The following is a 12,934-nucleotide window of genomic DNA, read 5'->3' as shown; positions in this document are numbered from 1 at the left end:
GTACCTGTATGTTAAGCTCTGGTTACATATTCTGGAGGTAGGGAAAAGGGACAGCTTATAACTTGCGAATATTATAACTTGGGTGTTAATACAGAAGGATTTTGGGGGGGGGGGCGCCTGGGTGGCTCAGTCAGTTAAGCAACTGACTTCGGTTCAGGTCATGATCTCGCGGTTCATGGGTTCGGGCCCCTCTTTGGGCTCAGTGCTGATAGCTCAGAGCCTGGAGCCTGCCTCGGGTTCTGTGTCTCCCTCTATCTCTGCCCCTCCCCCACTTGTGCTCTGTCTCTCTCTCTCTCTCTCTCTCTCTCTCTCTCTGTCTCTCTCAAAAATAAATAAAATGTAAAAAAAAATTTTTAAAAATACAGGAGGATTTTAAAAGGATATGGACATAACCAATTATGATTAAAAGTCTTTGACAATATGAATGAAAAAAGAGGCAATTTGGTAAATGTGTCAGACACAAAATGTATTATGAGATTACATTTCAAAGCATCAGGTTCAAAGTCTATGTATTAAAAGTTGTTTTAAGGGCGCCTGGGTGGCTCAGCCGGTTAAGCATCTACCTTCAGCTCAGGTCATTATCTCACGTTTTGTGAGTTCAAGCCCCAAGTTGGGCTGTCTTATCTCAGCAAAGAGCCTGCTTTGGATGCTGTGTGCCCCCCCTCCTCTTTCTCTACCCCTTCCCAGCTCACATTACCTCTTTTTCTCTCAAAAATAAATATTTTTAAAAAGTTGTTTTAAGCTTATGAAGCCTTAGTGATTATCAATAGCGATTAATATGATATCAATTTCCGTTCAGTCATATTTGCAACTAAATTATAGTGCACAAAGTATATACACATTGACCCGATTCCCATTTGCATGGCCTGTAGCCTCTCTTCAGTCAAACTGTATGCATCCAGGAAATACCCAAAAACTATCTTATAATTTCATCTGTGGTCTTTCATGATCATATAGGAAAAAAGTCATAACTTTTAGATATTAACTTGAAAGATAATAATACATCTTTCTCTCTTTGCCAAAGGTCAAAGAATCATTCCTGTTAAGGAACAATACTAATTTCAGTGAATGGATGCTTAAATGGATGCATTCATGAGGCATATGAATGGACTTCTTACTGTATGCATTGTAATCTGCACAAACTCTGTAAGACATCATATATACGCTTATCTAATTCATTTGATATCTTCTGGTTGTCACACTCTGTGCAAGGTGCCCGAAATTGTCCAGTCACAAGGTGTTACTAATCTTCAGAAAAGACTCATTTGCAATGAGGAGAAACTATTTTTTAATGCAACACCAGGGAATATGTTTAGAAAAGATTTAAGTGGAAAACTCAAACTTCAAAACTGATAAACAGGAACTGATTAACAGGAGGGAGTAAATTGTAATTCATTAAACAACCAGGTGGGAATTACAAAGGACGATTCTGGAAGTTAGACAATATGAACGTTTTTTACACGTATAGGCTGAAACGCTGCTTGCTGCATTATGTGTGAGCTAAAGCGTTGATCAGGGTGGGCTGTGGTCAGATCAGAATCTGAAGGAAAAAGTTGGCACAGACTTGGGAGGATTTTTCAGGAAGGTAGGACAGCATGAATAATGAACACGAAAAGAGCAAAACTTACGAGGTGGGGGGTGAGGTCTGAGTGTTGCTCGTCTTTGTATCCCAGCTCACTGTACTGCCTATTAAAGGTTTTTATATATATTAAATGCCTCTTGGTAACCTAAGCTAAAAAATAATACGTACAACTTATGCCTAGTGGACTATTTCACCACCATACCAATATACCACATCTTCTGTATCCATTCATCAGTCAGTGGACATTTGGGCTCTTTCCATAATTTGGCTATTGTAGATATTGCTATAAACATCAGGGTGCATGTATCCCTGCAAATTGGTATTTTTGTCTTCTTTGGGTAAATACCTAGTAGTATAATTGCTAGATCGGAGGGTGGCAAGGATGTGGAGAAAGTGGAGCCCTCTAACACTGTTAGTAGGAATGCAAACGGGTGCAGCCACTGTGGAAAATAGTATGGAGGTTCCTTAGAAAGTTAAAACTAGCCTAAGTTAAAAGTTAAGAACTAGCTTAAAATAGTTCTCTGTTGCATCCCATAAAATAACTAGCTTAAAATAGTTCTCTGTTGCATCCCATAAAATTTCAGTTTTCATTTTTGGAATTTTTTGTGTTTTTTTTTAAACAATCACAACTATGCCTCATTCTTTTTTTTTTTTTTTTTTTCAACGTTTATTTATTTTTGGGACAGAGAGAGACAGAGCATGAACGGGGGAGGGGCAGTGAGAGAGGGAGACACAGAATCGGAAACAGGCTCCAGGCTCTGAGCCATCAGCCCAGAGCCCGACACGGGGCTCGAACTCACGGACCGCGAGATCGTGACCTGGCTGAAGTCGGACGCCTAACCGACTGCGCCACCCAGGCGCCCCTATGCCTCATTCTTAAAATAAAGATCAAGTGATATTTTTGTCTCTTTCTGCCAACATTCCAGTAAAAAGTACATTTGTTTAATAAAAGTCAATTTGAAAATGTACACTTTTATTTTTCTTCCTAGGATATATCAACATTTATTGTATATTTAACTTTTTTTTCTAAAAATTTTTTAATATTTCTTTTTGAGAGAGAGCATGAACAGGGGAGAGGCAGAGAGAGAGGGACACAGAATCTGAAGCAGGCTCCAGACTGAGCTGTCAGCACAGAGCCTGACATGGGGCTCGGACTCACGAACTATGAGATCATGACCTGAGCTGAAGTCAGACACTTAACCGACTGAGCCACCCAGGGACCCCTGTATATTCAACATTTTTTAAAACTGAGATTGTAAATCACATCAGGGTAGGAGTTTTGTCTTTTTTCACTCCTTTCATTACAGCCTTAAACACTGTCTAGATCATGAAGATATTCTATACATTGAGTGAATGAATGAACAATAAATTTGCTTAGTATATTAAGAAACTCAAGGGAATCTTCAAAGTGCAAATTTAAGTAATTTGTATTTTGTCATCCTTTTGGATATCAACTGAAATTAGACTCAGAGAAAATTCAATTTTGTATTGGCTATATTGTCTACATTTAGATTATAATTAATTCATATTTTCAGCTAACTATGCAATATACCAGGCAAACATGACGCTTATAATGAAAGATGTTTTGTAAGGTTTTGAGGGCAACTATCATATCCTTAAATTATTTCTTCTGTTTGTGATGTGTGTGTGTGTGTGAGCATGTGTGCATGCACATACTCAGAACCAGTGGCTCTCTGAGGTGCTATTTTTCTCTTCTTCAGGTTTAAATCATCATATAACGATCATAACACTTAACAGGTCATTGTCCTCCTCATGACCCAGACCCCAAGACTCAGGGTTTACTTTCATATCTCTTTTGTGAATCTTCTCAAGTACATGAGTTACCAAATTTGATGGTTTCTCTCACCACTGATAAAATTATTTAAGCGTTTGGTAACTAGCATTGTTTTCTTTAAACTCTCCATAGAATTAATTTTCCTGTCTTCCCCACAATGTTTATAGGTTTATTGTAAGTTATTCTATCTTACACATTAGCTGGGTGTGTACATATACACTTTTCTATGCAAGATTGTTTTGTGTGTATGTGTGTTTGTGTTTTAGTAGGCATTATACCTCCTCTTTTTAAAAAAATTTTTAATGTTTATTTATTTTGTGAGAGAGAGAGAGAGACAGAGACAGAGACAGAGTGCAAGCAAGGATGGGGCAGAAAGAGAGGGAGACATTTCAAAGAGAATCCGAAGCAGGCTCCAGGCTCTGAGCTGTCAGCACAGAACCTGACACAGGGCTCGAACTCATGAACTGCAAGATCATGACCTGAGTCAAAGTCAGATGCTTAATCAATTGAGCCACCCAGGCACCCCAGTGTTATACATCCTCTGTGTAAAGTAGATGATTCCTCCGTGTTACTAAGCTGAATTTATACTTCATCTCTGAGTCAGATAACTTTTACTAAGTGGCTTATCATACTGTTAGTTTGGTGAATAATAAAAATTATTCCTGGAAACTTCTCAAGGAATCTTTTTTGATAACCTATTTATTACTAAGGGTGGATGGTTCTGGAAATTATGTACAAATATCCTACAACACATTCCATCATTTAAAAAAAAATCTTGGCATTCTGTTCCTATTTTTATTTTCTAAGCAGTTTCAGTCAGAGTTGGTAATAATAGATGTCACTGAATTCAGAATTGAGTCTCATATATTGTGATGAAACTAGTGACTTAATGGGGCAGTTCTAAGAAAGAAAAGGCCTTTCTATTTAAGGTTCCAATTCTCAACTAATGGAGTTCTCTGGTTTGTTATTTGAAAGGGAAATTTTTTTTAATTCCCATTTTTTAAAAAATATGCATTCTAGTGTCAGAGTGTGTCTTTTTTATCACATATGATTCCAATTACAGTTGAAATCAATATATATTTGGTATATTTACTACTGAAGGCAAGTGTATTCTTCACTTTTAATGTAACTCACGGTGAATTCGTGGTTAATTTCCTACTGATGGTGGTTGGTCCACAGTCTGAAAGGCCTTCATGCTGATCCCTGTGGCTCTTAGTTCTTGTAGGAAGAGAGCTGGTTGGGGGCTTAAGCTGCCTACTGAGTAGGATGGTCTCTGGTTTCTTAAATGGTAGAATCTGTGTGGCTAAGAGAAAAAATGATGATGATTTCCATTTGTGTGAACTTAAAATTTTCCATGTCTCACTCTGCAGTAACTTGTGTTTTATAAATTATTTTCTTTATATAAAAATGCTTCATTTAAAATGCTAAAGGTATTCCTTTGGAAAGTGTGTTCAGCTATGAAACAAAAATTATGGATAGCTTATACCAAATTAACATTTGGCCCTTCTTTCCACAGATTTTTTTTGAAGTTATTAATTTTGTGTGATAACTCCACATGCAATTTATTTTTAGGGGGATAGTTCCTATGTGAAAGATCGCTGGTGTGTTTTTGATGGATTTATGGTCTTCTGCCTTTGGGTTTCATTGGTATTGCAGGTAATTAAAACTTTTAAATTACAAGGGGGTATTTTCCAAAATGTGCATTGTTTTGCATTGAAACTCTCAATAAAAATAGTAACAAATATATGTCAAATGTCATAGTGTAACTTACTACAACATTATGTTATTTTAAATGTTTATGAGAAAAAAAAACCATAACATTTTAATCATTGTCTGTCACATCTGTGAATGACTTTAATCAGTAATGAACATCAATACGACAGCAAATTACTTCTTACTAAAAAGGTGTAAAAATATATTTATTGAAATAAAGGACATTGAATTTAAAAATTCAAAATCCGTCTTTTATGTGACTGAATCCTCACTAAAAATGGCTGAAAAGTGTAGATACATTGGGATGAACATAAAATACTATATTCCAAATAGAAAATGCTTTACTATGAGAAATGGGGAACATATATTAAAAAGGCCTAAAGGTGGGACTTTGCCAGATAATAGAATTCATTTCCATGCATTCATTTAGGCTTGATTTTGCATTTAATTCAACGCAAGTTACCATATTCTTCATTTAAAAATTTAGAATAACACAAATTCACATCCATCCCGCAAAGTCATCATAACGCTTATTGAAGATCTCTCCTTATTTTTGTAAAGCTCGCCTCTCCAACAGTCTGATTTCATCCTGCATATTAATGTGTTCTTTTCCATTTAATAGCTATTCTGTGATTGACAGACGTTTTCTAATTATCATTTTGCCTCTGTTTAGTAAATGGTACAATTCCTTTTTATTTTTTATAGTAATTTTAACCCTTTCTCCACTACTTCATGTTCTAGATATTTTAAAAGTTCCACCAAAGAAGTTTTATTATTATTATTAGTGAAGACGACTTAGCGTACTTGCTCTGTATCCTAAGTTGGCATTTGTTTTTGTAATAAAAACTGTGCTTTGATGAATTACATGGGAAATTACTAAGAGCAGTGGCATTTACATTGGTTTATGTATTCATTTTCTCTAGAGATAGCTGTAGCTTCCAGGCGGACTCAAAAGAAAATCCATTTCAGTGGAAGAAAATGCAGGGCCAAGCCCAGAGTGCTGGGTGAACCTCCTGATAGCCATCTGTGTTTGCTGTGACTGCAGACAATGCTAAGGGAAGCCCTGAGCTTGTTTATTGACCTCTTAATTTACAGGTATTTGAAATTGCTGATATAGTTGACCAGATGTCACCTTGGGGCATGTTGCGGATCCCACGGCCGCTAATTATGATTCGGGCATTCCGGATTTATTTCCGATTTGAACTACCAAGGACCAGAATTACAAACATTTTAAAGTAAGCACTGTTTTTATAGATGTTAAGGAGGAAAGTCTATGACATTTTTGTAAGTTTTACCTACTTTCCCCCCCCCCCCCCCTAGGCGATCAGGAGAACAAATATGGAGCGTTTCGATTTTCCTACTTTTCTTTCTACTTCTTTATGGAATTTTAGGAGTTCAGATGTTTGGAACATTTACCTATCACTGTGTAGTAAATGACACGAAACCAGGGTAAGTATATCTACTAACTGCATTTTAATCTAGGTGATTAACAAGAAAGTTTCTGCAATTCTTATGAGAAAAATCTGTGTCTAAATTGAACAAAAAAGTATTTATGGGCTCTGCTCTATATTCTCTGCTTCCTCAAAATTTTTTTGTCTGATTTTTTAACATAAATATTCAAGATAAGCCAGACTGAAAAATGTAAGCCTGTGGGCAGGAAGACTAAGCAGATTCCAAGTGTGCATTTGGAGGTTTTCCTCGGAGTGACAGAAAGAGGAGCGTGCTGCCATAATACCATCTGAGTATTTTCATCTCTTATTTAAATAAGATGGAAATGAGAAGTGGTGTAACTACTTGGAAAAACAGTTGGGCAGTTTCTTAGAAAGTTAAACAGACACCTACCATATATTCCATTTATTCCATTCTAGGTATCTTACCAGGGGCAATGAAAACATATATCCATAAAAAAAGACTTCTACCTAGTGACTGTATTTATAATAGCCCAAACTTCTAAGAACCCAAATTTATACCAACAGGTTGATGAATAAACAAATTGTGGTTATATCCATATGATGAATACTATTTAGCAATAAAAAAAAAAGTATGAGGAATTGATATATACAACATCTTGGATGAATCTCAAAATAATTATGCTGAGCGAATGAAGCCAGATGAAAAAAATTACATATTCTGTGATTCCATGAATTCAAAATTCTAAAAAATGCAAGCTTGTCTGTAATGACAAAAAGGAAATCGGTGACAGCCTGGGAGTAAGGATGGGGATAAAAGTAGGGGTTACCAAGGGGCATTAGGAAACCTTTGAGGTTGATTGACATGTTCATTATCTTGATCGTGGTTCTGTGCACTTAAAATTTATCAAAGCTGTACATGTTTTAAAAATATGTATTGAGAGAGAGAAAGACTGAGGCAAGGGCAGAGAGAGGGAGAGAGAGAATCTTAAGCAGGCTCCGTGCCCATCATGGAGCCCATGTGGGGCTCGATCTTACAACCATGAGATCATAACCTGAGTCGAAATTAAGAATTGGATGCCCAACCAACCAAGCCCCCCCGTCTGTATATTTTAATATGTGCAATTTATTCTATGTCAGGTATATTTTACTAAAATGGTATAGAAATGTCTTAGTGTAAAGCAGAAATCTAAATTTCTTCATACAGTTAGACAGTTGATTCAGCACTCTTTATTTTGTGCTGTTACCCACTGAATTTAACGTGTCTTTTCTCATTTACTAATTCCCTGTTTATACTGGATTTGTACCTATGGACTCTGTTGTGCTTGATTGACTACCCCTGTTTAACTACCCCTTCACCCATATTACACTCTAGAATTTGTTTAAATTCTAACATGGCTGCATACATGGGGTCTGTTTCCAGCTTCCAGCCTTACACAAGCTCAGAACCCTATTATCTGCATCTTGTGGGCATTAAAATCCAAGCTCTTGGCTCCTGGACACTTAACGCCCCATTCATACCATTTTTCAATGCATGTATTTCCCTCTCTCTAGTTTTTAGTTCCCTCTTACCTTTTGACCTTCTGGAATGTATTTTTCTTTCTTGAAAGCCCAGATAGGCATCTTTAAATGTTACCATTTATCCAACAGGTCTACTTGTTTGTAATGGAAAGAGTTGAATTTAATACAGCTCAGTTTGCCAGAACTACCCTCTGGCACTCATAGCTATTTTTCCCCCCAATTTTTCTCATTACCTTGTGAAGTCCTTGAGGACACAAAGGGAGAAGGGTGGAGAACATTCATCTTATGTCTGGTACTTAGTAGTCTAGCGCAGAGTAAGTACTTAGTAACTGTCTATTGAAGGCATGGTGCACAATACATTATATTTACACAGATAATAATAACATTGTGACAAATTGATATAGAGGAGGAAATTTAAAACAGAGGAATAAAAGCAAGTTTCTAAATAGGACGAAGGAGAAATAGTTAAAAAGTAGAAAAGCACTGTTGAAAATGGAGAGAGGCAGTGAACTAGCACAAATATGGTGAGGAAGTTGAAGGAAGAGGTGAGTAAGGGGGCTGTCTGTGTGGGTGAGGGAAGAGACAAATGTGTGGAAGAAAACCTGTAAGTAGTTTTTTCTTAAGTGTATGTAGGCTGTAAAATATGTCTAGATTGTTCCATGAATGAATATGGAGGTGGGAAAAAGATATTGTGTGGGTGGGAAACAATAGAATAGAGTTGAACAGAGAAAGCTTCCGGATAAGAAAGCCTCTGTGTTCTAATAGCAGTGAGCACAGGAAGCTGATTTAAAGTTTCCATTTTATTAAAAATCACGTCAGAATGCGAGACTTCTAAAGCATGTTAGAATTGTAAAACTACTTGGAAGATCAGACATCCTGCTGGCAAACCTAATTTTGACATATAAAGTACGATACAAATGGCGAAGAGGGATAGGAGCACCTCTGACCTCAGGGCCCTTGCATCACTTCAGAAAGTGCTCTTCACCATCTCCTTACCATATGCAGTACTAGGACATGAATGGCAAAGAAACAAAACAAAACAAAACAAAACAAAAAACAAAACAGCAAACAAAAAAAGCCATTAAAGGACCTCTTGTATTCTGAATATTAGCTCCAGCTCATTACTTAATCCTAAAAATGGAATTCTCTATGAAGAATTTCATACATTTTGGCAGAGTTTTTGGTTACTCTAGACACAGCAGTTATGGAAGAATGTCTGCATTTTCTCTCTTCCAAGTATTTATAAAATCTGCCCATTAGCGTTATGTCCATACACATATATCTTGCCTTCCTTTTATGTGACAGTTTACTCTCTGAGAAGAAAATATGTAACTGCCCGCAGGATAGTAATGTTGCTACAATAACAGCTTTCTTTCCTAAGTTTGATGATTCATTTGAAGGACCGATCATTTATGCCATTTTTTGTTTTAATTTTCAGTTCAGTATTAACTGAGTTTTAGTCTCACTCATAAGCAGAAAAATTATTGATGCCATTTTACCATTAGTTCCAGCCAGACATTAATTTATTTTTAGAGACTCAAAAAACTGTCCGAAGTCAAAATAAAACACATAAAAAATCCCAATTAAAAAAATTCCAACCTTTTTGTTTCCTTTTCTTCTGAACTAGGAATTTCTCATCAACATCTCTGAGTCAGATATTAAGCTACATCCTGATGGCTGTGTTTCCAGCGATCAGTGTTGCCAGTCACTGGCATGACCTCATTTCTCTTATTTATTGTCCTTTAACAATCCTTCCGATTTCTGCTTAATTGTTTTGCATGCACAACAGCCTAATAATGGGAGAGTCTTCAGGCAGAGCTGTGTCTGTTCAGAAACCTGTATATCCTGCGTTTCCAGGCTGACCTCTGGAATTGATTATGTGTAGCCTGTGAGGCAAACAGGATAAATAAGGAAGCAACTCAATACACCCAGTTTTGCTTTTAGATGAAGCTGATTTCTTTTAAAGCAGAGAGAAGGGAATCTTAGCTTTGTCCTCAGTAGCATTACTAGTAAAGCTTTATTCTCCTCTGATAATGAAGGGCGACCTAAGGCAGTTATGGCACAGGTAATGGGATTTGACTCAGCAAAGCAGTTCATATCCTACAGAAATTTGAGAAAAGCGATGGCCTGTGGCAGAAACAGGTGTTACAAAATGCCAAATGTGTTGGCAGAAATCTCCCTGAAGCTACAAGATGATCACGTAAAAATGAGCTGGTAGGTGAAATAGAAAAGATGAAGACTTATCTGCCACCTTATTACCATTCCTGAGAAAGGAGAGAAATTTATTTCTAGCTGAGTATCAAATAATGAAATCTTCTTCCCAAGAGTGAGATAATTAGAAAAACCCTAAAGAAAGCAAATGTGAATATTAAGTATATAAAAGTTGATTCCACCAGGAATTCAAGTAAATACTTACAATGGCTGAGCCATTAGTTTTGAGACCCAGAGGTAGGGAACCGCACATCACAGATGCCCAGGACATTCCTAGAGTATCCTTGCTGTGGCAGAGTAATTACTAATAGCCTTCTTTTCCATCTCAGGGAAATCTCAGGATGATCACCCTACCCCAGGGTAGCTTGTAGGACTTGGTGGTATTTTATAAAATATCACTGACACTTAGCCTAGAGATAAGGTAAAGTTGGATTTGGGTTTTTTATTACTGGCCCCAAATAATATTTAAGTTTACCCTTTAGGGTACTTGGGAAAATAAATGAATTATTATCTCATAAATTCTGTTCACAAAATAATGAGTTTTTTTTAATGGAAAAGTCAGAAGAATTAAAGATAGAAACGTGGTGGAACTTAAAATGTTAATTTTTAATTTCTATGGACTTTATCAAGAGGGAATTTTGTAGAATATGTAAAATCGTAATGCCTCAAATTCATGCAAAGGTCTTTGAAGTCTTCTTGATTCATATTTAAACTTCTTTTGAAGGATGAAGACACACTGTTCAGTTTAACTTGCAGGACTCATGCAGAGACGTCTGCTGGGTGGGCGATATAAGAACAAGTCTGGATAAATGCAGAGATTTTTATTTAAAATATTTAAAGAAGAAATGAAAATACTCTGATGAGTGCATGTAAATTTTTAACTAAATTAACAGCCACATTTATGGAGCACCTGTTCTACCTCATGTATTGTGCTTCTATAACTAATTTTTAGAACAACCTGAAAGGAATTATTTCCCCCACTTTGCAGATGAAGGCACAGTCCCAACATAAATAATATGTTGGTCTGGTAAGTGAGAGCGTCAGGATTTGAACTCAAGTCTGGCTTCCAAGCCCCTGCTTGTTCTCCCATTTGAGCAACTTCTACCTTGTTATGATCCCATATTTGTAAACCTGTAGACACATGCAGACGCACATCGGTATGATACACTCTTTATATGGCATAGAGAAAAGTAAAGTCTACATGACCTCTGGTTTCTTTCTACCACCATGGAGATGGTGTGTTCCGGGGGTTCTGTTTCATCCAAGCCCATAAAATAGCAACACACAATATATTTGTATGAGTCCATTGATCCCTTCTAAAATTGTGCATATCCATCTCAAAGATGTGGCCCATTCGAACCACCAGTTAAATCCACCTTTTATCTGTTACTAATTTTAAAAAAATTAAATGTGAGTAAATATTTCAGAATAACTTGAATTCCCATATGAAAATTAATACCAAAGTGATTTTCACCAGAACAGCAAAAACATTCGTGAGTCTTCAATATAAAAAAAGGAAATCCTACACTTTGAAAAAGGGTCTAAAAGTAATAAATGATTTTTTTTGATCAATTATAATATAGCACTTCTTTTGATCTTACTTCCCAGAAAGAAGAGAATGTCATAACATAGGTTATAAAACTCTTGCTATTAGTGGTAAATATTTATTGAACAATTGATAGCTGTTATCTTCTCATTCAATACCCGTAACAGCTTTCTACGTGCGTCATGTTCTATTTTTATACTCTGTATTACAGCCAAGGAGATTGAACCTTAGTGAGGTTAAATAAGATATCCAAGATGAAACAGTGTGTAACTGGCAGAAGCAGAGTTGAAACCCAGTTCTCCCCAACACTGATTTCTAGGCTTTTAAAGATTCATGTTGTACCATGGTCCGTAAGTGAGATGATCTTCAACATGTGCGTGTGTCCATGTTTGAATAAAATGTTTAGTTTCCCTTCAGTTGCAAGGAGCACATGATTAGGAGACAAACTCTGAATGGGCAGATGAGTACCTGGTTATGATCGCCTATATTAGGACCCAAAATTCTGTCATGATGCACTCCTGAACCTACTGTGTGAATGGGAAATGAGGGGCCTTGACAGTTCAGCCCCTCACAAATCGCGTCCACTGTAGTTGTCTGTGTAGAAATCATTACTGAGCATCATTTTGGTATCTCAGGTTCAATCGGACCAGCTTGCGTTCCTCCCGATAGAAAGCACCCTCACGTGCAGTGACCATAGCAACACCAGGAGTACCTGTTGGGAATTCATCTCTAGGGTGGGATCTGTTTGATAGAGAAAATCACCTGGCCAACTTTGTAAAAATACAAACTCCGAGCCATATCCATGGATTCCTATCTATTGGCAGGGCTGAGACTCTCAGAATTGGTTGGGTTAGAAATCAGTGATTTAAACCCTTGGTTCTACAATTAAAACTCCCAAAGATGTGTTAAGAGTAGAAGGCAAATTTTGCATGGCTTCTTCAAAGATAAATCCGGAATCTTCAAAGAAATGCTAAGCTTTTAGCTACTATGCTTCCACCTGTGGGGAACTTGAGTTTCCTGGACCCTTCAGACTGTGTCCTTAGAAATGTCAGCAGCGCCTGGGTGGCTCAGTCAGTTAAGCACAGGACCTTCACTTTGGCTCAAGCCATGATCTTGCAGTTTCGTCAGTTTGAGCCCCACGTCGGACTCTGCACTGA

At 37.0% G+C, this 12,934-nt stretch overlaps 1 protein-coding gene across 5 annotated transcripts in view; it reads left to right on the top strand.

The window, feature by feature from the left end:
- Positions 1-12,934, top strand: part of NALCN (sodium leak channel, non-selective) — a 320,527-nt gene that overhangs the window by 30,934 nt on the left and 276,659 nt on the right. For 3 of the 5 annotated variants that reach the window (XM_045481393.1, XM_045481362.1, XM_045481354.1), the window contains exons 4-6: positions 4,950-5,033; positions 6,186-6,325; positions 6,411-6,539. The exons of 1 other annotated variant lie outside the window; for it this stretch is intronic. In XM_045481393.1, coding sequence (XP_045337349.1) covers positions 4,950-5,033; positions 6,186-6,325; positions 6,411-6,539 — 353 coding nt within the window. The remainder of the gene's footprint in view (positions 1-4,949; positions 5,034-6,185; positions 6,326-6,410; positions 6,540-12,934) is intronic. One more of the 5 variants, XM_045481373.1, reaches the window with a different exon arrangement.

Source organism: Leopardus geoffroyi, chromosome A1 (genome assembly GCF_018350155.1).
Source record: "Leopardus geoffroyi isolate Oge1 chromosome A1, O.geoffroyi_Oge1_pat1.0, whole genome shotgun sequence".
Taxonomy (NCBI): Eukaryota; Metazoa; Chordata; class Mammalia; order Carnivora; family Felidae; genus Leopardus; species Leopardus geoffroyi.
Note: the sequence above shows the minus strand (reverse complement) of the source record. Positions and strands in the feature narration are given on the sequence as shown.